The sequence below is a fragment of the Symphodus melops genome, assembly GCF_947650265.1.
Source record: "Symphodus melops genome assembly, chromosome: 2".
NCBI classification, from domain to species: Eukaryota; Metazoa; Chordata; class Actinopteri; order Labriformes; family Labridae; genus Symphodus; species Symphodus melops.
This window is the reverse complement of record NC_136692.1, coordinates 17,299,504-17,325,668: the sequence shown is the minus strand read 5'-3', so window position 1 is coordinate 17,325,668 and position 26,165 is coordinate 17,299,504. Positions and strand designations below refer to the sequence as shown.

At 38.8% G+C, this 26,165-nt stretch overlaps 2 protein-coding genes across 4 annotated transcripts in view; both read left to right on the top strand.

Annotated features, from left to right (window-relative positions):
* Positions 1 to 344: 344 nt before the first annotated feature.
* Positions 345 to 17,243, top strand: arhgap19 (Rho GTPase activating protein 19). Of its 3 annotated transcripts, XM_079338230.1 has the most exons (13): positions 345 to 454; positions 1,601 to 1,875; positions 2,966 to 3,046; positions 4,817 to 5,026; positions 6,858 to 7,084; positions 7,642 to 7,728; positions 7,897 to 7,962; positions 8,214 to 8,420; positions 8,584 to 8,685; positions 9,302 to 9,409; positions 9,558 to 9,659; positions 15,870 to 15,904; positions 17,153 to 17,243. In XM_079338230.1, exons 1-12 carry the CDS (start codon positions 411 to 413, stop codon positions 15,888 to 15,890), a joined length of 1,530 nt encoding a protein of 509 aa, XP_079194356.1. In that variant the 5' UTR covers positions 345 to 410; the 3' UTR covers positions 15,891 to 15,904; positions 17,153 to 17,243. The 3 variants fall into 3 exon arrangements, with proteins under 3 accessions (XP_079194356.1, XP_079194355.1, XP_079194354.1); XM_079338229.1 differs by lacking the exons at positions 15,870 to 15,904; positions 17,153 to 17,243 and adding an exon at positions 10,240 to 10,448; XM_079338228.1 differs by lacking the exons at positions 15,870 to 15,904; positions 17,153 to 17,243 and adding an exon at positions 10,237 to 10,448.
* The window catches only part of LOC306820395 (slit homolog 1 protein-like), a 66,170-nt gene continuing 57,244 nt past the window's right edge, over positions 17,240 to 26,165 (top strand). Inside the window, exons 1-2 of the mRNA XM_079338217.1 lie at positions 17,240 to 17,318; positions 19,015 to 19,351. Of these exons, the coding sequence (XP_079194343.1) occupies positions 17,309 to 17,318; positions 19,015 to 19,351 (347 nt within the window). The 5' untranslated portion in view covers positions 17,240 to 17,308. The remainder of the gene's footprint in view (positions 17,319 to 19,014; positions 19,352 to 26,165) is intronic.

Here is a 26,165-nt window from a genome sequence, read left to right as displayed (position 1 = left end):
GTGCTATGGTTGTACATAGTAAACATTAAATAATAACAGTTGGCTAAAAATGTAAACAAGTAATCAGAGACTAATATTTACAAGACTAAATAATGACGAGTAAATAATGATGTTTGTAAATATATATAAAGCAAAAATGTGTAAAAAGCGAAAAAGGTTACTACAGAGAAATTCGAAGTTTTTTTTGTTAATTGTTCTATTTCAGGTTGATTGTTTATTCAGCAAGGTTCATTTTCTTTTTAGCATTCAGATGTTGTTTTCTTCTTGACACAGCTAGTGAATTCAAACCGACCAATCACTGAGTAACATGCAAATTACCGCTGGCAAACCACGCCCACTGCCGACAAACAACCAATCGCTGATGCGACGGGCAGGGCCTACGTGGTAACAGCGGAGGATTCAAACGGAACATGGCTGCGGGCACAGATGTCGATGAAAACACAAAAAATACAAGGTAAGAACATACTGTAATTGTTTTTTTTCCCTACGGTACTTTCATGGTTACTGGTTAAGGATTACTTATAGCCCTCTCGTTACTCGACGGATTTTAAAGTGAAAAGAAGAACGACACGATAATGAAGCTACAAAGATCTGTCACTCAACACGGGTCCTCCAGCTCCTTTAAGCTAACGTTAGCAGCTCAACGTTACCCTGACAACACTGACAATATCATTACAGCCATTCAGCTGCAACTGGTCTTTATCTATTTTAGTTTGGCGTACTTCGTGTTTATTAACCGTCAATGTTTCTTTAATCGAATACCCTTTCTTAAAGGTGTAAATAAAAGACGTAAATCCTGCCTTTGATTCATTTATAATCTCTTGTGATTAACTTGTAAGAAAAATACATTTTGTGGTGACATGTGAGATTGTAGGTGTTATTTTTCATTGACTTAGAATTATGTTAAAATGGCACTTTATTATTTGATCTATAACGTTTAATAAAGTTGTTTGGAGGATTTGCAGCTTGTAAAAATGGTTGAATAATCTCAGAGACTATTAGAGCCTGAGAAAATAACTACCATCTTGATTTGCCTAAAAGCGTGAGGGCACAGCAGGTATCTTCTGTACTTATCAGACCCTCACTTGATGGGTAAACTCTGCTACTTGTCCTTAAATGTGTTCAAAATAATGAGAATAATGTGGATAATATGGATGAATGCTATGAATCCATTGAGAATTATGTGCTTTACTTTATATTCCAAAAGCGGTGTAAATGTGTTTTGGACACAACACAGGCTTGGAGATGACCTGACTGACAGGTGTGTTGTAGCTGTCTGTCAGGAGGCTGAAGACCCTCCTCATCTCCAGCCTGTTGATAGGTTGACACTGCATTTCCAGCAATGGGACCGCTGCAGATGGGCTTCCAAAGCCCCATAAAGTAAAGGATGGTTTCTGATCATGTGCATCATTCGCTAACAAATTATGACAAACAAATTACCTCCTCTGTGTACCATAAAAACTTTCCATGTGTGGCTAGAGTAGCTCAAAGGCATTGATGTCATTCACTGTACGTGTGTTTGAAATGATGTCTCCCAAATTAAAATGAAAATAGCTTGTTTTCTTTCTCTAATCTGTTTTACTTGATCCCTTCTGCTTAGAGGAACAGTGAACAGTATGGTGACCAATACAGAAGAATCACCAGGGGGCTCCCGAACCGGCCGACCAACGGTCATCTTCAACCCAGACTTCTTTGTTGAAAAACTCCGCCATGAGAACCCTGAGGTTTTCCTGGAGCTCGTGTTAAGTAACATCACTCGACTCATCGACCTTCCTGGTACAGAGTTTGCTCAGCTCCTTGGCGAGGAGGGCCCGAAGACGCCAACCGGTGGAAACGGAGGCTTTTTTCGCTCGTTCAACTTCCTCAAACGGAAAGGTCAGAGCTCAAATTAGAAACTCACAGTGAACAACCCTCTATATTTTATAAACATAGGCATACACAGCATTTAGACCATGCCATAGAAAAATAGATACTTCATTGCCTCTGCTTGTTAGATACAGAAACATGTAATTTGGCAGCAAGGCACTCTATGAATGATAAAACAAACTCATAAAAATACCATTTAACTTCTAAAATATATATAAATGTAAAATGGATTTTAATTCATAATAATTCTAAGAATCATGATTTGTTCCCCCACGTGTCCCCGACTTGCGTAATTTCTTAAATTTTGTGTTCAATTCAAAAGCAAATATAAGAAAATATATTCCTGTCTTTACTTTTATAAACAATAAATCTTGATGTTGATTAATTTTATTATTTGTTAACACTGTTCTAAATTTCCCTCTTTACAGTATTCATCAATAATAGTAACAGTGAAATGATTTGTTATTTTTTGTGTAGTTTTATTTTCTCATGATAAAAACAAACACTGATTTAGACCGAACATAATAAGATGACTTTGTGTAAGAGAAACCAATGCGTGAATATAAGACACAATGTCATCCATGCCAGTTTGATAAGTCTTCTGTGTTCAGCAGTGATATCAAAGATTATTATATTAAGATTCCATTCAAACTTAAATAAATGTCCCTTCGTCACTCCATGATCACGTGTCACAGAATTATTCACATTCTGCCCAAACAATGCAGCATGGAGTACTAATGCCTTTATGAAGTGAACAAATATATAATGTAAATCATTCCCTTTGATTCGTGGTCTCCAACCTTCAAGATGCTCTTTAAATCCAAATATTTGTACATTTATTCAAATCAATTTAATGTTTGAAAATGTTGGTGAAGAGACTAAAATAAGACGAGAGACTAACACTCGTTCATCACTATGAAGGAGACGCACATGAAAGCATTACGATGAATAAGAAGGCAGGGAAAATGTTTTGGTTCTGTAACACTCTGCTTATATGAAAGTGTGCAGTTGTGAGGAGCATTAGGTAGAAGTTACAGATTTATTACTGCATGTTTCACTTTAACGTTTAATTTCTCTGTCTGTCTGTCTTTTTGTACAGATAAAGGTGTCGTGTTTGGAACTCCTCTGACAGAGAGCTGCATCGCCCAGATCTACCAGCTCATAGAGTACCTCAGCAAGAGTGAGTCATTCAAAAGAATCAGCAGATTTACCTCACACACACACACACACACACACACACACACACACACACACACACACACGCACACACGTCTGCATATCCTTACCCCAGAACATTTGAATAACTGCATTACACCGTTTAAAATCGAATTTTGCAATGTTGCCAAAAAATAAAAACCCTGTGTTGTGAGGGTCTATTCAGGAGCTGAAACTTACAGTGTGGGTAACTGAAGTAGAAAATAAAACAAGAGCAGTCAGAAGAATATTGTCCCATTCTGTATCTGTATTTGATTGTTTGTCATCACTGCCACTGGGTCCGTGTCCGACACAATTTTCATTAATGGAGAAATAAAATTCTTAAAAGTAACATGAATGTGAGTGATCTAGATTTATAGCTCTTTAGATAAACACATATTACTAGATGTATATACCATATATTACTAGAGTATTATTGTTTTACACAAGCAGTTGTCTTTCTGGCAGTCACCAGCAGAGTGTGCTGTATGGATTCTATCAGTATTATACACTACTCACAGTAAGTTAGGGATGTTGTAAGGTCCTCAGTGGGTTTCATACATGAGGTGTTTGTTTCACTTCAGTGATTTTTGGGATAGGGAGGCAGTTATATTAGTGTGACAGACATGCCTCATTTTGTGTTTTCAACATAATGGTCTCACTGTGTACAGTGTGCCTTGCTGGGGTCAATAACAAAAAACAAAAAGACAACCCTTTTTAATGTGGCATCCATTTCAATATTCTGGGTGCATAAAAAAACTACTTAACTACTAAAATACTCAATGTCTTTCCCAAAAATGTTTGACAACTGCATTTGAAGATCAGCCCAAATAATGTGTAAATCTGTCTATCTAACTCACAGCTTGAACGTTGAACTAAAGAAAGATATCGATCAGTATCTTTTTCTTTTTTTTTTCTCACTCTCTCCAAAATTGATATCAGTATCTGCCCCAAAAATGTTGTATCTTCAGGCTCTATTTTTATCCTCTTTGGCTGTTATCCAAAGAATTTACTGAAGCACAACAATCCCTTAAAGCACATTTGTTAAAGGGATACTTCACCTATTTGCATGAAGCTGTGTATCATTAGAAACATGGTAGTAGTGTTGAATGGTCGTGAGTCCAGCCCTCATTTTGCCCTGAGACGAGAAAAATGTTTTTCTTTACCTGGAAGTTTTCTTCAACCAAAAACTTAAAAAGTGTATCTAGAGAAAATGACCAACCCTGTCATTACATTTTTCATATTGGTACCTGTACTGTTTTACGTTGACGATTACCCAGTGCTTCGAAATATTTCGAAATTTGCACCTTAATAAATTTGCCTGAAGTGATCGTGTGCTGGATTTTTCTTTTGGGAAGCAGCCCTTTTGAATTATTTTTGACGTATTTAGTTCTTCTCTGAGAGCATCACCTGCCATCTGTGCAGAGGTTTCTATCATACGTTAAACACGCTGTAATGCTCTTTTCTAATACATTCGTCTTTTTTACTAGGATTTATCTCAAACTCTGGCCTCAAAAAAACTAATTTAGTATGTGACAATGAAGATGGTAAAATTACCAAGCCACTTTCAAAGAGGAAATTAAAAGTCGCTTATTGGACAGAACTTAAAAATAACATACAGTATTATGATCTGTTGGAAGCACTGGTCAGACAGTCACCTCTGATATTCACTGCTCACCTGCCCTAATTCACTTCTGTATTTATGTGAGTTTTCATTGGCTGATAGCCTGATGCCCATCTGCTCCTCTGTTCTCAGATCTGCACGTGGAAGGCTTGTTCCGGGTGCCGGGGAACAGCATTCGGCAGCAGACTTTGAAGGAGCTCCTCAACAGTGGGACTGATGTCGACCTGGATTCTGGAGACTTTCACCCCAACGACGTGGCCACACTGCTCAAAACGTTCCTTGGAGAGCTGCCCGAGCCCCTGCTCACACACCGACACTTCCACGCACACCTGAAGATCGCAGGTAATGATGAGTCGCAAGGTTGTAGTTGTTAGGATGGAAACGTTAACTTCTAGACTTCATATAATAATGATCCTAACAGAGTGAATATAGATTATATTTGTTATTTAAAGTGACTTTTTTTTTCTTATCATGCTGTAAATTTACGCTCTCATAGTTACCAATTTTTGCATCCCTTAAACCCACTTCTATGAAAACATCTTCACCGTTAATTAGTGAAACTTTTATTGACTGAAGAGGAATTTGTCTTGGATCGAGAGGATAAAAACAATAATAATAAAGAAAAATAAACAACAGCCAAAACATCAAGGCATTACGTGATTCCATTTAAAGAATTTCAAGAAACAAGTTCAGTACAAGTGCCAGCATCAGACTGAATTATCCAAACTTGTTAAGCAGATTAAAAACTCTGTGGTACAAATAAGTCCCGTTTCCACCCAGCGGTTCAGTTCAGTACGGCTCACATAGACTAAAGCTGGGAAAGATTCCCAAATTACAGACCTGTACTGTCCAACTTTTTGGGACCCTTTCGTTAGGGTGCCGAGAATATTGATCGGACCCTAAAAGCTGTAGCTAAACACTGGTCTGTGATTGGTCGAAAGAATCATCACTTCCCGTGTGACAGCAGCAAACCTACCGTTTAAACAGTCGTTTGTTTATTCGTCTACATTTCTCCTCGCAGCACACAGCCTTCTCTGACACAAAGCTTGACTGAGTTTGTCAGTGACAGTGTAGATGATCTGCTGGATGTCTTCCAGCGTTGGTTTTGTTTGTGTCGCGTTTTTCTCCTTTGTTGAATTTATTAGCTGGTTAGCTGTTAGTGATTAGCTGCTACGATGTGACGCTATTACATAGCTGATGCGGCTAACGGTATCCGGCTTACACGCCGCCTATCAAATAGGACACGTTGGCTGTACAAAGACAAACAGGATCAGGCTTAACCAAACCAGACCGTACCAAACTCTACTGATCTATACTGGACCGCTGTGTGGAAACGGGGCTATAATGTGATGCCCTGCATCCTGGGCATTCTGTACCTGAACCCAAAATCAAGAGTACTGTACATATTTTATGTTAATTCACTGCCAAGGGACTATCAATCAAAAACAATGACAAAAAGATGATGTTGAGGCTGGCGAGGAATCATGGGAGTTCTCTCTGCTCTTCAGTTTGTCCCCTTCCATTCATCTGGAGCGGCTGCCTGCCACAGAGAAAGGCACAAAATACGTTATCTGTGGAATCCAGTAATTTATTCGCACACAAGCGTTTTCTAAACGTTTCGCTGTCCTGAGCGGCGTCTCTGCCCTGCCCAATCTCAAGGTCCATTTCACAAAGCATTCCACACGAATGATATCCAAGTACAAACACATCCAGGAGGAGCTCACTTCTTCACTCATCTAGATGATGAGCTTGGAGAGGTATAGACACTTTTTGGCAGTTTATTGTCTAATTGAGGCTCATTGAAATTTGACATTAGTTTCTCAGTTTATCAAACGTCCCTGGAACGAGCCAGTCTGAGCCTCTTGTCCAGATCAATAAAACAAAATGCTCAATATAACGGCTCAGACTCACGCCACACATGGATAAAGTTGTAGTTGAAGCCTTGAACAACCTCAGACTGATTTATCCCTAAATATATAAATATATTTATACCTAAATTTACTGATTATAGTAACTTTCATTTAATTGTCATAGTCTTCATTTACAGTCGACACACGTTTAGGTGATTCACACAAAGAGCCACAAAGCTGTGAAATATTTCTTTGTATTAGGCCTTCTGGAATGATTCTGGAAAAACTATTCATGACTTTACTTCACCCTGTCTGTGCCCCAGATATAACCCTGTTTGACGAACAAGGCAACAAGACTACAATTCCCAACAAGGAACGACAGATAGAAGCTCTGCAGCTTCTCTTCCTGCTCTTACCTCAGGCCAACCGCTCACTGCTCAAGCTGCTGCTGGACCTGCTCTACCACACGGCCAAACAGCAGGACAAGAACAAGATGTCGGCCTTCAACCTGGCGCTGATGTTCGCCCCCCACGTCCTCTGGCCTAGACATGTAAGATTTGTATTTTAAAACTTGTAATCAATCCATCATTATTTGTATAGTGCCAATTTGTAACAACGGTTTCTTTCTGTATTCCTCGCCTTCCTTTTTGTCCACACTGGAGCAGGCCATGCATGAAAGGTGTTGGAAATCTAAAGATCATGAGCAATGAAATGAAAGAAAGTCAATAAATACAGATCAAGATCCGTTGATGAAACCAACTTTAAATTTCCTGTGAAGGGTGCTATTTGATTAGTTGTATTTATACGTTTCCCGTAGAAGCTAATTAAAGGAGGGCTAACGAGGTCTTTGGATTAGCTTTTAATGTAGCTAGGTTCAGTTTCAGGATTAGTTGATGCAATGACCTGCAACCTGCAATTTAACCTACGATGATGTGAGTGAGGAAGATCAAGCCTGCTGAGGGTTTCCATGGTGGGCACTTGGGGTCATCAGGAGGGCACCCTCCTTCATAGGTGTTTCAATGACAGGCCCAACACCTCCAGAGTCGGCAACACCTGGCGTCGCAGGTGTGCCGCCCTCTGATTTACTTCCCTTCTTCTCCGCACCAGATGACGGCCGGTGACCTGAAGGACAACCTGAAGAAACTGAACAACAGCATGGCCTTCCTCATCAAGCACTCTCAAAAACTCTTCAAGGTGACTATTAATACGACACAACTCTGTGCGATAAAAACGCTTAAAGAGGAATCTCAGTGAGCGATTTTTTTGTTTTATGGTCTCGAATGTTCCTAAACCAAACACAATTAATGAGGTGAAATTTTCAATAGATGCAGATGATTTACACGTCTGCTTTGTTTTGTTCAGGCTCCAGTCTACCTGCGGGATTTCGCTAAAGTTCACTTCACTGGGACCAAGGCTCTGCAGACCAAAGTTAGTCTACACAAGCGCACCAATATATATATTCTTTTGATGTCAGAGATAAACCCACACACTCTTCTTTTTTCTCCTGCAATCATAAACTAGATATGAAATGATCCCGTCAGAGTAATGTCAAAGTCATCTCCCCCCATAAACCAGAACACGTACTGCCTGCTGAGAAAGTCGAAGAGAAAACATAGTGCCTGTCTGCTTGTTTTTCTTGTTTCCTGTTCAAACTGCCTGACTTTGCTCACCTCAATCAGGACGACCTGGAGCTTTCGGCGGCGGGCGGCTGCATTGCTCAGCGGAGAGGGTTGCCTCTGAAGAGGGCGGCTGATCGGGGCCCCTGCTCTCAGGAGCAGTGTCAATCACCGGCTCAACAGTACACGGAGGAGGCCCTGAAGGAGCTCTTCAGACACGTCCACCACAACATGCCTGACTCAGCCAAGAAGAAGAAGCTCGTCAGACAGGTTCACTTCAGGATCTTTACTTACTGTCTTTAAGCTCAGCAGGCTGAACTGATGTCAGAACTTTAGAAAATGTCGGAGATGCGTCTGTTTAACTTCCTAATTCAAACGTTTATATGAAGCTAAGTGTGTCAGTGTGCTCTCTTTGTTCTTTTGCTATGTGCAGTTAGTCAAACAGACAAGCTCAGAGACACCTGAGCAGCAGCGTGGCCCCCCAGCTCCCAGCAAGAAACATCCCCGCTCACGCTCCTTTGGTGGACTAATCAAGGTTTGCATTGTTTGTTTGTTTTTGTTCTTATTTAGTAGTTCTACTGTTGATGCAGGTGAACAGGTGCAGCTCTGGAACAGCAAATGTCCCTTCAAGGACAATGAAAGGTGTCGTAATGTTTCGTGTAACTGTCAGTCCATCACAAAGCAATCCTGGCTTTGATTTGCGTACATTAGATGATGGATTGTTTGAAATGAATCTGTTTGTACAAAACAGTTTTGTCTGCCGTTGGAGTCTCCAACAGCAGAAGATTTGGCCGAAAGTTCTTTATTTGTTGTTTCTCACGGAGGCTACCTTTTGCAAATAGATTCAGGGTTTCAAAAATTCATGCTAAAATAAGGATCAACGTAACAGATACAAATGCATTAAATCTGACACGTATGATAGTGGGCCTGATAGAATACAAATAATTCATGTGATAATGTGCAGCTCTTTATGTGGATTTCTGTTCATAACATTTCTTACTGCTCTCTGTAATTGGTTGTCTCTAAAATACTCGTACAGCTGTACAACTCAATATATGACGTTTATATAACAGATGATTTTAGGCTAACATCGTGTATTCACTGAGCCAAAGCTAACATTTAAAACTTTCCCACCTGATATTTGGAAACAGCGCAAGACTCGCGGCGAGCAGCTGACAGTAGAGGGGAGACACATCTCCCCCGATACGGTCATGAGAACAAGACGGAAAACTGGTAAAGAGAATGTCATCCTGCAAGCTGTGAGCCTTTTTCTCTTCTTATCCTCACATTTGTCATGTCTAAATCCAAGATCTAATGCTGTCAGTGTTGCTCTTTGTCATTTTGATGACTACACTCTTAAGTCTGCTTTATAATGTTTCCTCTCTTCGTGTTTGTGTGTGTTTACAGGTGAACAGCCCACTAAGTGGACCTGTGTTGGGGAAGGCAGGGCTTGTAGTAAAAAACCCAGATTTTTCTTTCCATATGGACAAAGCTCTGAAGGTTTCCAAGGTTTGACATCATTTTATTTTATTTTGAGCCAACCTACAGTAAGAGTAGAAAACATTTGCTTTTTGCTTTGCAGTTTTCTGTTTGTAACTGAGCACGAAATGACAGTGATGCATGAGCAGCGTTTTGTACATTGTTCTCGTGCTCCTGGAAGGTCTTTATTCATTTGAAATAGCTAGGTGTAGAAACAATTGGAGAGCACATAAGGCTGTATCTTACTATAGAAATCAGTCAGGTCTAAATCGGCATGTTGGTGAAAATACAAATGCTGAATGTCATATACACCTGTATTCATGGAACCTTTTTCAATCGTTTTTTTTGTTTTTGTTTTTTTTAATTCATTTTTTAGTTTATGTTTTCAGGTTTTGACTTCTTTGTAAATATTCAAGGACATAGACTCAAATGTGGTTCCCCATTATTTAACACAAAAATGCAAGCCACGTGTTAGGCTTGCTTCTTTCATTTGACGGTCCTTTTTTTTCTTCTGTTTCTTTTTTTCTATTTTTAAAATCAAACTATTTGGGGGAGAGAGAAAAAAAAAAGTTAAATTGATCATTTTCTCGCTCCGTTCGTCTCCCAGCAGGAATCTCCTTCTGTTAGCAGGACGTATTTCTCTCCGGCTTAGGAGTTCAAAGTGGATCAAAGTGACCCCTTCTCCTCTTCTCAAACAGGACATGGGCAGTATCAATATCCTTATTCCTCATTGTATTTTATTTGAATGAGTCTCTTTTAAATGTGACTAATAAACAGCAGCGTCAGTTTGTGCCTGAGCGGCCAAACCAAAGCAAACAACTTGAATTTGAAACACTTTAAATCTCGCACAGGTATCATGACCTCAACATGTGATGATGCTGAATATTTTCATTGATACTTCCTGTGCCATACTTCTCTTAGAAAGTGTCTGTTTTTAAACTGTTAGGAAATACTCAAGCGTGTTATTTAGTTCAGCTTGTTCTCTCTATATAGCTGTGAGATGACTCGACATAGGGCTGACTTTTATTAATTGAAATCATGTTATCTAATTACAGTAACAGCATCGGCAAAATCCAAATCACATGGTCCACTGAAAAATCAGGTTTTTAAAAATGCTGAACCTCTTTACATTCATTCTCTGATCTTTTATTGTTTAGAATTCTTTCAAGCCTTCAATGGGTCCAACAGAGGGCGCTTAGTGTCATGTTTATCTTTATGGAAAAAGAAGGAAGCACTAAAAATCCTGCACGGGTCCCAAGAGTGAAGTGGAATATCTCTGAACACCACATCTCAGCATCGTGTAGTAAAAGACTTCACTTAAACATAACATTGATACCACTGTGCTATAACCCCACTTAAAATGTTTTAAATCAACACCCACGTCCGCTTTTAAACTTTTTAAATCTCTTTCCGTGATGGAGTTTGCAGAAGATCTTGTTGAGCTAAAAGCAAATTAACGGCAGAAACTTTTTATATTTTCTGGCTTTGATTTCAAGATTTAAAAAAAAAAAAAACCCAGCAGGGTCTAAATGGTTCAAACTGTATCCTGGGTCTTTGCTTTGGTTTGGCTCTGCTGGCCTCACACCTGCTTGTGCCAGTAATCACTTTCATTTGTTTATCAAGCTACTTTATCCACGACCACTAGCAAGCTGGGCTAACAGGCTGTGTAGAATTCATATACATGTTGTACAGTATTTGTGTGTCTGTGTTTCCTTTTTTTTTTTTTTTTTTCTCTCCTCGACCTATTGGGAGCTGTGGTAGTTGGTACGATATATGTTAACTCTTCGGTTACTGGAGTGTTGTACAGAATCAGTGAGCAGGTCACTTTATTGTTTAGTGCTTCTTTTTTTATGCAAACAACACTAAATTAATAATGACTTTTTTTTAAACACAGTTCATTATAAGACGTTGTCTGGGACCCCTGTTTCTGAATCTGCCAAAATGTGAAATGTTACAATCCCTGAATGTCTTATATGAAAATGTGGACTTTTTAAGATTATTACTGTTTTCTTTCTTCTTCTTTTTTTTAAATAATGCCTGACAGGTTGTTTCACATTTAAAGAGGATAAGAGATTTAATACGATGATGGGTCAAAGTTAAGTTGAGGTTTACTTTGTTGAATTGAGCAGAAATCTGTTAGTCAAGTCTTTTTCTTGAACATGTCGTTTCTGCTGTTTGAAGCCTCAGAGAAGGCTCCACTTTCTTGGTCCATTAAGAGTCTGAGTAAAGAAGAGTTAGGCCTGTTCCAGTTATTAGTGTTGACTTTAATGAGTGCTATTCCACAATAATAATAATCCTACTATTACATGGTGATAACATGAAGTAATCCAGTGATTGTCAGGAGGAAAGTTAGAGCGTTGAGAGGTTTCTGACCGGTACAGAGGACCACTGTAGGTCTCAGAAAACCAGGTTTGGTTCAAAACTGTACTGAGTGTAAACTACTTTACAAAACACAGCAAAGTAAACTCAATGTCTCAAATGCACCCATGGTTTCAGTGCATCACATTTCAGATGAATTTACAGTTAAGAAACACCTTACATCTCTGTCCTTTAACTCTTTTGTTTCTTATCATTTCTAAAATGTGAAAGTTTGGTCTGTCCTCAGAAAGGCCACATGCTGATCAAATCACAGAAAAATGGTGGGTTTGATCTTTAGGTTAATATAGTGTAGATTTTATTTCCATCAGCTTTACTCTTAATGGCTCGACCTAACAGATTTCTGCTCAATTGAGGTTTTTTTCCGAAAGGTACAGGTGCACCTGTAACAGTTCTGAACATTCAGCCCCAACAAGCTCATTCATTTTCTCAAACTGAAAAGTTGTGACTGGAGTAAATGCACGTTTCTGAACTCAGTCGTATAGGATCTTTAGCTGTAGGTTAGCCACATTGTTTATTTGTAAAGTAAATGATGGCAGAAATGTTTTTTGTTGTTGTTTTAAAGATTTATTTTGAGGTTTTCATGCCTTTATTTAGAGATGGAATAGTGGATTGAGTCAGAAACCAGTGAGAGAGAGAGAGAGTGTGTGGAACGACGTGCAGGATTCATTTCTGGGCCGCCTGCTCTCGAGGACTGAACCTCTGTAATTGGGACATGCCTACTAACCACTAGGCTAGCAGCAAAGAAGTCTTCTTCCTTTGATGGTGCAAAACTTCCTATTCATGCTAAGTGGTTCTTAGACCTACTTTTCCCACCCCTCAGTGTTTGAGTCTGTTACTGGTGCATCCTGTTTGTTTTGAAGGTGTCGTGGAAGTTGTTATGAGGAGATTAATGAGAGTGGTTTTGATGTGTAGATGACATGTCAGGTAAAAACACCTTTGTGTATTTTGTTCAGCAAACATCAGCAGTTACTATACTGTCATGTAAATGAGCCTGTATTTTTTAGTCCTGTGTTGCATTCATTTTTTTTTTCTTAGATACATGTGAAACACTCATTCTTTTCAGGGGTTACAGTTCGATTACAGTTCAACTGGGGGAAAAAAAACAAAAAAGTCCTGAATACATCTTTCTATATTTCTGTTGTTTAATTCAAATTGACAGTAGTGCAACTAACAGTTCCAACTTGTGTTAGTTGAACTACCTGGGATTGTTGGTACAGCATGGAGTGTATAATACATTAAATACAATAGAGAGGAAAACCAAATGACACAAAATACAAAGCAACAACAGATATGAAGTACATCTGATGAAAACATTTTAAGGCTCCACCGTGTCTTCTCTCTACCAGATATATTATTCTTTGTGTGTCTTTTTCAAATCATGTATTTTATGTTTTTTTTTTTGTTTGTCTGTTACTTCTTCTTTGTTGTTTTATAAAGGTTAGCAAACAGTTTCCAGCATTACTGCCACCTAGATGTGGGTTATGGATACTGCCGTGTACGACTGCCTTTTATGACTTCATGCAAAGAACCGTGACGTCCGAGTCATGGTGGCGTGAGACCAGTACAAAAACCTTCACACCACTAGTAAACGCCACTAAGTTGTTCTTCTATGCTGTGACAGCACTTGGTTTGGAGGTAGAAGTATGTGAATTTTGAGTCCCTTTAATCTTTACATTGAATTGTTCATTGCACTTTTGAATGGGCAAATAAGACATGGAGAAACATTTTCACACTGAATTATCATTTTTTAAAGGGGAAACTTTAATCTTATTATTTGAATACATCTTTTTTTTTTTTGTATTTTCTCATGATGAACTCATCTGTGAATGCTGTAGCAGCTGGTTAAAACTGTGGTAACATGTTTGTTTTTTGTATTCCAGTGTAAAATAAGTTAACCTTGTACAGTTGTTTACTTCCTGTGGCAAAACATCCACTTTGGATTAAAACTTTTTTATGTTTAACTACTGAAAGCCTGTTGTTTGAATTTTGGTTTCTTTTAATCTTTTTGTACTTTTCAATGGTATGGTTTACACTTCTAAAGGCATAAGGCCAGGCATCAGAATAAATGTAGATTTTAGTTTAAATATTGAAGGTCAATAATGAAGGTCGTCATGATATTAGATTAGATGAGACCTTATTCAGTAGCACCACAAACAAATAGAAGTCCTAAGTAACTGGACAATAATGGGTCTTTTTTATGTACTGAAATGTTGACTGCATATTCGTGCAATTTGGACCAGTTGATTTTAGTTAAAAACAATTGAAAAACAAGTCTAAAATCAACACCCACCAATACCTTTTTGAATGAAAAGTCACAGCCCAAATTCCCCAGAAAATGTCAACAACTCCAATATGTTTAATGAAAAACTGCTCTTTGTAGAAAAGTAACTTAATGTTAGAGTATGTAAACATCATAAAAGGCAAGGCAAGTTTATTTATATAGAGCATTTCAATAACACGGCAATTCAAAGTGGTTTACACGAGACATGACAAGCATCATGACAGAGGGAAAAAGAAACTATCATATATTTAAACATCCCTAAAACAAACAATTCACTATCACAGAAAAGAACCAATCGGACAGACCGACTGACTCATGTTCGTCTGCTGTTCACATGGAACCAAGATCTGGCATTTTTACTACCTTTAGATCCCAGATCTGAAGGACTTGCATGAGATTTAATCTGAATCTTGACAATAAGAGTATAGGCAGTATAAGAACAAACCTTCTTTTCTTGTTTAATGGCAAGGTAACCCTTACCACCACCTACCATCTCACATGTAACACACCCACATATAGTATATACACTGTATAATGTGTATTGTTTGCAGTGTATTTGAAGCACACTAGAGGGCACTATAGTATAATCTAGAGTTGTAAAAAAATATCCAGATTTCCTAGTTTCCTTTTCTTCTGTAGTAATAGATTTTGCTTAATATTTCATGAAAACAATTAAACACATCATCACTTAAATGTCCATTAGTTTTTCAAGATTGGGATTTGGCTTCATTTCTCAAAAGTCACATTTGTATACACCTAATATATCTATATGCTTTGAAGAAAATGTCTGCTTGGCAGGTTCCTTAATCAGGCCTGTTCTTTGAGTTTTCAAAAACAAAACAAACTTATCCAAGAGGTCAAAGTGACAGCTCAGGCTTTTATTCAGGTCGGTTGAATTTCCACCATAAAGCATGCTGCTACATACCAATGCAGTTTCATCATGGTACTGTATAATACCTGGTTTTAATGAAAATATACAGTATCTAAGGGAGAACGCCTGACCAGGCTAACCTTGTGGAAAAATAGATAACGATTATTGTTTTTTAATAACATTTTTTATGATTGATGATTGCAGTATGAAAATATAATCGCTTTACTTCATCATGGTAAAATATCAATCACACTTTTTTTGTTTGTATATTTAACCAATAACTTGAACATGGAGCTGTTCTGGTAGCAATACCAGTAATAATAATAATACCTCACCTGTGTGATCGGCTGTATGAGAGCATGCATTCAATCCCTTCACATTTCTTTGTTGTTTAATCAGGAGAAAACTCTTTGAGATAAAAATCTTTTTTCAAGAGTGTCCTGGCCGGCAGTGTTACAGTTAAAGTAAAAAAACATGTCATTAGGTGAATTATGTAACATTTGCAAACATCAACAGTGTGCTGAACACAGAACAATTCATTTTCATAGTTTGTAAAACATCAGCAATCTGTGTTTTTTCGACAATATAGATTTAAAATCACACTTGTATCAAAGGCTACTATGGATCTAAATGGAGAGTTTGAAAGATCGTACATCATCTGCAGTTACATACAAAAACTGAACTTGACTTTGCCTTTTTACATTTTCAGCAGGCAGGGATCCAAAGCTGACCTGCGGATATAATGTGAGTATGTTTGAAAAGATAGACTTCACTTTTGTGTGTAGACATTATACATCATTTTAAGGCAATGCTTGTTGCTTGTAATGGAACAATATCCTGCACAGTACAAAACATTTTAGAAAAGAACTTTGAATTACCAAGACAGTTCTACATTCAAATCAAATGTTTTCATACCAATTTAAAATAAACCTGCACCTAATGTTGTCTTTGTTGGTCACAGGGGTAAAAGTTCTTGTGATGACTAAATATTACAGACCAGGAAGACAAACTAAACAGCATCATTCTCACAAATGAGAAGCTTAACCGTTGTACTTGCTGGATTCTCTGGTGATTATTTGAACTGCATACTGTTTATTTAGCGGTAGCCATTATTTTACTCAGATTGGCTGTTTGCTGATGATACCGATACATTTACATATTCTCTCCTTAGAGCTGCAGAGACCATAGAGTCCCTCCAGTATTGCAACAAACATGATGTGCCTATTCATTCTGCGAAGGCCCAGGGTAATATGGAAATAACATATACACTTTAAGCATTGATTCTGCAAAATATGAAAACTCTTTGAAGCTAGGTTACATCAACAAACCAAATCTGTGTCAGTTTTAAAGGTGTGCATACTGCAAACTAGTGACAGAATGTGAAGTCAATGGAACTGGATTGCCTAAAATGTCAATGACACTTATTAGTCTGTAATTTTTATTCCCTTATCCGCTTCCCTAAAAGTTCATAGAATAATTACCTGATACACTTTCTGTCCAGAGATGAATCAAAAAGGGCAGTTTCTTACCACTTTATCTGCTAAATAAATTTGGTTAGCATACCAGAACATAAAGCCGTGTCCTGCATTCCCCCTCACATCTGCTGACCACAGTTTGATGTGAGAATATTTCTTTTTAAACAGATCTTTTATTGAAACAAATCTCTTCAGGAGAATAGTTTGCAACTATCTAATTTAGATGACTTAATAGTTAAAAAATATTAAGAGTATATAGGCGCTCATTTGATATGTTTGTTTTATAGTGGTATCATATTTTATGCTCACTGATATGTTTCGAAGGGTCTTTCTTCTAAACATGAAGGTCTTGTGAATTGACGCATTTTAAACAAAAGCATCTGCTCTGTCCTTTCCAAAAATCAATTCTGACGCGTCCCCCCCCCCAACACTACAGAAAGCTATTATGGCCCCAAAGAATAAGGAGGTCCAACCCCCCCCTGGAGATGTCAACATCTCGTCCCTCCCTTTGTTGCAGATTATCGCCAGAATGAGTCACTCAATTCAGACGCAGACGGGTGCTGCCTGTGGCCAATTTGTTTTCCATCACTTGTGAAGAGCGGCTGGTTAAATGAACCCCTCATACAGAGTCTGCAGGGAGGAAACAAAGTGAGGCCATGAGCAATAATCACTCATGTATAATGGTAAGTAAAAGGCTGGTTTAAACTGTGCCCTCCAGCTGCTGATCCTCATACTGCAAACACTTCATCAAACCAAGAGTCGTTTTATTCTACATCACCTAAGGACATCTTGAACTGATTTGTTTTACTGAATGAAGAGGTAGAACTTCTGGCAAAGAACCTTGACATCATTTTACAACAGGTACTTTGTCAATCCGGTGCTGAAACCTGTAATAACTTTTTCACATATTCATCTTTTACTCTATGAAATGCCACAAATGGTTTCAGAAAGGCAAAAGCAGCAAATCCTTACATTCGAGATTTCACAATTGTCAAGAAGCTATTCAGCATGATCTTCAAAGGCCAGTTAAAAAAAATAGATTAGTTAACAGACGAAAAGTTTTCCTTGCAGCCTTAGAGCTTTTAAATTCTTCCCCACAGTTAGCTTTGGTGGTTGATTTTGGGTTGCTTTTGCCTCCACCACATCCCTGATGATTCACACTCTTCTTTGCCTCTCATCCATGGTAATATGGCAATCACAAAAGCCGAAACCAGCATTTCTGTGGAGATTAAAAATCTCAGCCGGGCTCCGTTTGAATGTCAGAGCTTTGCCAGTGATTCATAATAGACTTCTGAGTAAGCTCTCTGGCAGCTTATGGCATTCCAGTTGTGCCAGTCGCACAAGAACCCCCCCCCCCCCCCACTCCCTCCTTAACCAAACCAAGTTCCTGCAGTCTCGGTGTGCTGTCTTGGCACTGATCCGTGGCAAAATAATATTATCATTTTTCACACACAGTAGAACTCCCTCAATACTTCTTTTATTCCATTTTGTTTTTTTCACAAATCCTCCCTCCTTTTTCTGGCCTCACATTTTTCACCAGCACTTCCCCTAGAAGCTTTAGGAAGATCATGATTTCATCTCCTTCCTCCCTCCTTTCCTTCCTCTCGCTCCCCTTTTTTCTTCCTTTTTTTTTACTCATCATGTCCATGCAGCCTTGGGTTCATTTCCCCCCTCCCCAGGGGAGGAGAGGAGAGCGCATGTGGGCGAGAGAGATAGAAAGAAACACGGAGAGGGAGGAAAAAAGGCTGCCGTCACTTGAGGTGCCGGCTCCCGCTTCTGCTGTCACTGAATTGATGTGAGTTCACTCCGGGTGCTGCTGCTACTGCGTTTGTGTGTGTGTGTGTGTGTGTGTGTGTGTGTGTACATGTATGTGTGTGAGGGGAGGGGGTGTGGGCGTGTGGGAGGAGTCTCTGTGCTGTTATTTGTAAAGGCTTTTGATGGATGATTGCTCTGTGTGTGTGTGTGTGTGTGTGTGTGTGTGTGTGTGTGTGTGTGTGTGTGTGAGAGATAGAGGGAGTGAGGGAGTCCCCCCCTTTCTTTTTTTTTTTTTCTAGTGGCTCACTGTTCAGTGCACAATGACTCAATGAAAAGTGGAGGGGAGAGGCAAACACACTGTACGGCTGATGGAGAGAGAGAGGGAGACACACACACAGGAGAGTAGAATAAGAGAAGCCAATTGGAGTGAGCTCTAAAGCTGGAAGAAGAAGAAGAGGATATACTTGTCTTTTTCCTTCTCTTTTTCTCTCTCTTAAAGGCCACTCTGGGATCAAGTGGCAGCCGATCATTTTGTCGTGAACTTCACCCGGCTTTCCTACGATCTGTTTCAGCCTTTAAAGAATTCTAACTATTGCACTTGAAGCTTTTTGTCCACTTTTCAAGAGGTTTTAGTGGCGGTCAGTCTTCCCCCCCCAAAAAAGAAGAAAGGTGATAGGATCTGTCAGCTGCTTTCTGCAGTGCAGCAGGAAAGAAGGATGCCTGCTGGGAGAAGCAGGGATGGAGCCGGGTCAGGAGGCTCCAGGATGGCCACATTCCCAGGTTGGTCTCCTCGCTCTGGGCTGCGGATGCTGCTGATCTTGGTCGTCCTGGTGTTGGTGGCAGGTCCATGCCGCGTGGAGGCGTGCCCCTCCCCCTGCAGCTGCCTGGGGAACACGGTGGACTGTCACGGCCTGGGGATCCACTCCGTACCCAAAAACATCCCCAGAGGGACTGAGAGGCTGTGAGTAATCATACATCTAACACATGTGTACTCGGATGCTCCCATACTTGTGAGGAGCACAGAATAAAGAGATGCATAGATGAGGGGAATCCTTCAGTGTGACGGCATGTTGCTGCTCCACACTTTGAGGAGCACTGAGCTTTTTTAAATCAGGTTCTCTGCTTAAAACTAGACTATCGGTTCTCACAAGTATATCAAACATGCACGTCTGTTTGTGCATTTAAAACGAACGCATGTGTGTCATTTGTACTGCTCAATAGTGCTCAGTTTGATTCGTGACCCACCCTCTGTGCCGTTATTTCACACTGTAGCATTTGCGTGTACACACTTTTGTGTAAATCCAGATTCCTCTGTAATGCTCCTTCCACCTCTTTCTCACAGGCGTCTGTTTAACATCATATCACACACACTTAAATTGTCCACTTGATTCCCATTAAGCTGCTCTGCAGCATTACTGCTCTTTCCTGCATATTTTCCTCATTACCTGTTTCATGAACTGTATAAACTTCTAATCACCGACCCGCTCCTCTCTTCCCTTTTTTATTTCTTCTCCTCATGTTCTTTCAGCGTATGCTTAATAAATACATAAGTCAAATGAAAAATGACAACATTATCTCATTGTTTGGGGCTACGCTGTTCCTCTTAAGCTCTTTAAAAAACTGGCGATAAATGTCATCATAGACACAAGGTGACAGATTTTTTAAACTCTCATTTGTTGAGCAGAAAATGTCATACTGTGTCTGTCAGACAGGACTGATATTTTTCATTCTACAATGAGCTGCTGCACCTTTTTTATTCCTTACTTTTGGGCTTTAAGCCTCTATTTGGATAGAAAAGTGCAGAGAGTAGGAAATCAGGGAGAGAGAATGGGGAATGACATGCAGGAGCTGAAGGTTCAAATCTGCTTGGAAGAGTGTAGCCTCTGTACATGGGGAAAGATCCAGATCAGGAAGCCATGCAGCTACAAAGTATTAGACTATCTGAGGGAGAGGTATGACTATCAACTGTTTCGCTTTTTTCGTCTTGAAAATGTACCCCATGTGGATTCTTTGTTACCCTTGAAGGCACAGTGGAAACAAGGAAAACTACTAACAAGACCAAAAACTGGTGAAGCAGGTTGGATATAGAAGCTAGCACATGTGAGTCTGCATGAATTGATATATTGCGAGACAATCGTACGATCACAATGTCTGATTAACTGAAGAATACAAAATGCCCCCTGAAAAGTTAAAGAGCAGGATTAATGTATTCATCTCATGTGATTTGAGGTCAGTTTCTCTTCTTATCAGGCTTCATCTTTTAACTTATTTTCACAGCAAGATATTATCTAGCTGTCTGCTTCTTTTATCCCACTGTCACCTACAGTATATGTACCCTAGGCCATCCAAGCTCCATAATGATCAACTTTTGATTAAACTTCCAGGAACCCTTCATCTTATGTCTGACTTCACACATAGTTTACATTAGCACATGCGATAGCTTCTATTTCCAACCTGCTTCGCAAGTTTTTGGTCTTATTGGTGGTTTTCCTCATTTCCACTGTGCCTTCAAGGGAAACAAAGAATCCATATAGGGTACATTTTCAAGACAAAAAAGCGAAACAGTCGATATTCATACATCTCACTCAGATCAGTCTAATACTTTGTTGCTGCATAGCTTCCTGATCTGGAGTTTGTTATAATGTAAACATAGATTACATGACCTCCCTGCTGTAGAGAATTTCTCCCTTTTTTGCTGAATATTTGACGCGAATTGTCAGTTTTGATGGACCACCACTGCTTCAAATTCCTGTTAGGTTAGGTCAGTGCTGACATGTTGCCTATATAACATTTTCCCTCTGTGATAAAAATATAACTTATGTAGGTGCACGTACACGCGCACAGATAAAACTCTTTCTTAAACTCATTGTGTAAAGAATACTTAAGACTCTTTACATTGTTAACCAGTTCAAAGTCTGCTCAGGAGTGATGCTTTGCTCAATGTAGACAGTAAACTACAACAGACCAACATCAACAAACCAGCTGTTTTCCAACCAACACTTTTCTGAATGAAGAACTTTGTGCTATGTAAAGTATTAATATAGTGACAGTATCAGAATACAGATACACTGATTCAGATTGTGTTTGTAATAGTATCAGCCAGTTTATTATAAAACCAGTTTTTTTTACCTCGACTTTTGCTGGTAGAAATATTTAGATGTGATTTTAGTCCAATTTCTGACTTTTTTATTCATTTTTTTATTTTTTTATCTTTTTTTTACCAATTATTAACAAACAAATGTGTGTGACCAAAATTTGAGTTAAAGACTTGGACATTTTTGGCCCTTTTTCTTCAAGTCTGATATATAGTCCTTATATCCAAGGATGAATACGTATTGAGTGTTTCAGTGTGGACTGTCGTATATAAATAAGAAAACACTTTATATGTGCTGCCCCACTGATATGTACTGTATGTACTGTGTAAGTTCTGTTTATACTGTGTGCGGCTCTCGGTACAGGGTGAACATGTATTGGTTTGTATGTGTTTATTTCAGGTTCTAGAGTGCCTGTGTTTGAATAATTGATGATTAACAGGGGTGCCAGCAGAGATACATTATCCTGCCTGCTCTCTGGTTTACTGTAGCGTGGACGATGCTTTTTTCCCCCTCTGAGCTTGATAGCTTTATGATCGGGGACTACAGGGCTCGGGCCCCCGGGTCAATGAGAAATGGCCCGGAAAAAACTCTGAGCCTGCAGACCCACTCGCTCATTTTTCACTTATATTGCTGAGATGGTCACTGTTCCTCTTCAATGTAATAACAATCGACAGAATGGGGAACTGAAAAAAATGCCCAAGCATCTATCGTGTCATCTGCAAAATCAATGAATACGATTTCATTTTGTGAAGCAATCAGATGTTTATGTTGCATTATGACGTAAACCTCTTTGTGATGCATCTTATTAAGAAAAGTGGCATACATATAAAGTTTGAGGGATTGATTGAAACATAGAATGAATATGAAAACAATTAACCGAAATATCCTACTGTCCAGATTGCACTGTGCTGTGTTTTGTTCAGCCGTCTTTCAAAGTTTAAAGGTCATTACTGTGACAGAAAAGGATCGGTCTGATGAGTTGTCATCAAGTCATGGCAGAAATATAAGGCACCCTGATCAATGATCAAAAAAACAGAAATAAATCCACTTGAAGGACATGAAGCACAAATTGTTCACAATTTAGAATAATGAACAACAAGTTCACTTGATGATTTTTGCCTGTTGTGAGAATGGGTTACTTCAGTAGTTTTCTGTAAAACAGAGAAAACAAGTCCAACAGCCCTGTCACCTTTTCTATGATAAACAAATCTGCAAATAAAAAAAAAACCCTTTCTTAAGTTACAGTCTTTTTCAAATGTAAAATAATGACTTCACAGTGTCGTCATCTCAGCTCTGCATTTCTGCTGTACTTCTTAAAATGAAATATTAAAAGTAGCCTACCTAACAGAAAAAAACACTTTTTCTTCTACATATGTTCAAATGTTCAGCCTTAAGAAACTTCATAATCATGGGAGCTAATGCTACTTTTTTTTTTTTAGAAACAATCTGTTAGTTATACAGTAGAAGACTGTATTGACTATCTTTATTTGTCATTGTACAATTACCAATGAACTTCATTAGTGCAAAGAAACCTTCATAAAGTGCGAGAAATAAAATACAAATACGAGATTCTATAAAGCACATCACACATTTTCATCCACATTTCTTCACACCTTCAGGCAGTTCTCAAAAAGACTGGAGACCATGTGTCTTTTTGTGACCAGAGAAACGACCAGTGAGGGTTAACTGTGCACATGTAAACATAGCCAGTATAACCAGCTAGTATTTCCTCTACTTTTAGAAAGTGTAACCTTTTGACCTCTGGACTGTTTCCTTCTCTCAGAGCTGAAGCAGCCAGTCACCCTGCAGACTCACACCAGCCCTGTCCTGCAGTGAAGGGAGAACTCATTAAACAGCTATTTGTTAAAGAGCTTGTCTCCCAATTAGCATGTAAAGTGATCTGACTGTGTGTTAGTGTGTGTGTGTGTGTGTGTGTGAGAGTGTGTGTGTCAGCTGGACAGTTAGCCACTGGGGGAGAGTCAGTGTGTGTGTTAGAGAGACAGAGTTGGTGTACGGTATTCCCCGGGAGACAAGCGATAATAAGAGGGTCATTTATCAAGGTGACTCCACCAGTCAAACCAAACCCCACTCTGCTGTTGGATTGTCATGGTAACACTGAAAAAATGAATGCCCCTCTGGGCCCTGATGAGCGTGGTTATCTGAGCAGAGAAAAGTGTGTGAAAATGAGGCAGAGCATATCTGTGAAGACGTGTGAAGCTTAATGTATTGCCAGTGTTTTCCTCCAGATATTTCTAGTCTTTGTTACGAGAGGCAACCATGGTCCTTAAAGTTTCCTAAACAAACTCATGTAAAAAACATTTTTACATGAGTTTCTGTGTGTGCCAGTATGTGTAGCTGCCAATGTCATCTAAAGCTTCCTGACACATGTCTACAAATGTAACACTTCAGTAAATTCAATTTATTGTTGTAACTATGTTTAAGATTCAGACTCACAGTCTGATGACCTGTTAGCTTTACTCTCCAATTCTGTCTATGACCAGCTAACTACCACTATCAAGACACATGAGAAAAAGTGTTGTCTTACATTCTTAACCAAAGTTAACACTGGCTATCCTGCAATAAAAGAACATAGTGCTCATAATATTCCAAAGTTCAGAGTTTCTGAAAATGAACATTTATTTATTAAATTTAAATGATTAAAAACACATTATAAACTGTATTTGTATCAATACACTGACGTATCTCACACTTCTTATATCAAAAACCCAAAACAAAGCATTCCTATCACATGACATTATAAGTGAGGTCCTTCTGTTATGAGAACAGCCCCAAATACACTTACAGTAATGGGGAAAAAGGGTGAATATGAAAAGCAAACACTTACTATGATGACCTGCCATAGTGTTCGAACTTATTACATTTACAACACCACTTTTGCTACAATTTTAAGTACTGCTACCTTTTTTTTTGGACTGCGAGCTGTTCATTGAGTTTTAAAACATTACATGTTTGCCTAACTTTTATGTAGGACATTTTCCCATTGAAGATAATAAAATACATGTAGGTCCCCTACATTGACAAGACTGTAAGGTTTCAAAAAATACTACTGATTCTACGGAACACTTGTTTAAAAAAATGTACATCTATTATTAAGTGTAGTTTGTAAATAATCTTTGATTGTCAAAAGGAATTCAAAAAGTGAAGTCACACTTCACAATGTGTAATAACTTTTCTGAGCTATCACTCTGTTTGTCTGACCCTAAACGAACCCAGTGAACTCTGTCAGTGTGTGTGTGCATGTTAAAGATGGAATGTTGTAGGTTAAGGTTTGATTTATAAATAGAGGGCAAAACTTAGTGAGTGCAGTGCACATATTCTGTGTGTGTGTGTGTGTGTGTGTGTGTGTGTGTGTGTGTGTGTGTGTGTGTGTGTGTGTGTGTGTGTGTGTGTGTGTGTGTGTGTGTGTGTGTGTGTGCGTGTGTGTGTGTGTGTGTGTGTGTGTGTGTGTGTGTGTGTGTGTGTGCGTGTGTCTGTGTGTGTGTAGGGTGGGTGTGTGTAGTGTGGCATCAGTGCAGACTTCCTGGAGACCCACAACACAAACATAAACAAATGAAACTAGCAAGACAACCCAGAGCAGTCTGTCGTACAGATAATAATATACAAAAAAAATCAGACTGCGTCTGTTTATTTCTGTTTTTGCATGTATCATTATAGAAATTGGGCATGATTCATTAAGAAAAATATTCATCTTTCTGTGTGTGCCAGTATGTGTAGCTGCCAGGGAGACATCTAATTGAGTGTGAGGAGGATTTAGCACAGACACAGCACGCAAAGAGAAGGAAACAGAGCTGCCACGTACAAGCCTGGACAATCCAAAGAAAAATCCATTTTGGAGTGTCAAACTAAAACTGAACTTTTGAAATACACAATAAGATGTTACTCTGAAATCATGCTAAGTCACTAACACACCTATAATTGGTAGTTTGTCAGCTGATTTACTCTTGCATCCATTAGAATTCAAGAGAGAATAGAGAAAATAAGAGATAGCTATTACAAACGAGGTGGCACAGTTTATGTTGTGTCAGCTGAAGCAGCTGAGCATACTGAAGTACGGAAAAAATATATGGAAGGAAAACATTTTGTTTGATGTGTTAGGTTCACCTAATGTCTAATGGTCGAATAATAACAAGCTGTGAGTGTATCACCACCTACCATAGTGTAATCTGACATCATTCTACCAGTAAACCGATTCTCCATTGTTGGAGAAAAGGGAAAAGGCCAGTAGTCCAATTAAATGGCCTGATCAAGATATAACAATAGATCGACTTAATGTGGATGTGAACGTCCAAGCCAAGACATCTTCTGTGCTTTCAATGTGTATGGTAAAGCAATTTTAGATGAAACAATACAGTTGGAGTTGGTAGAACATGTTCAACTTAACATCCAGAAGGAAATATCTGCATTTAATTATATATACATTTAAATGGGTTAGGGTTAGGGGAATGCAAATCAATCCTGCTCAAAACGATCACTTAAAACGACTTCAATTACAAAAATAACATGAAGGGAAATCATACATTTCCATGATCTACTCTACCTTGTTGACCTGCTTTTCATACATGAATCTTCTGTTTACAACATGAATTTAATGTTGTCACTGGAACGACATGCAAATGTAGTATTTCAGTCATTACGGCATCATATCCATTTTTTCATATT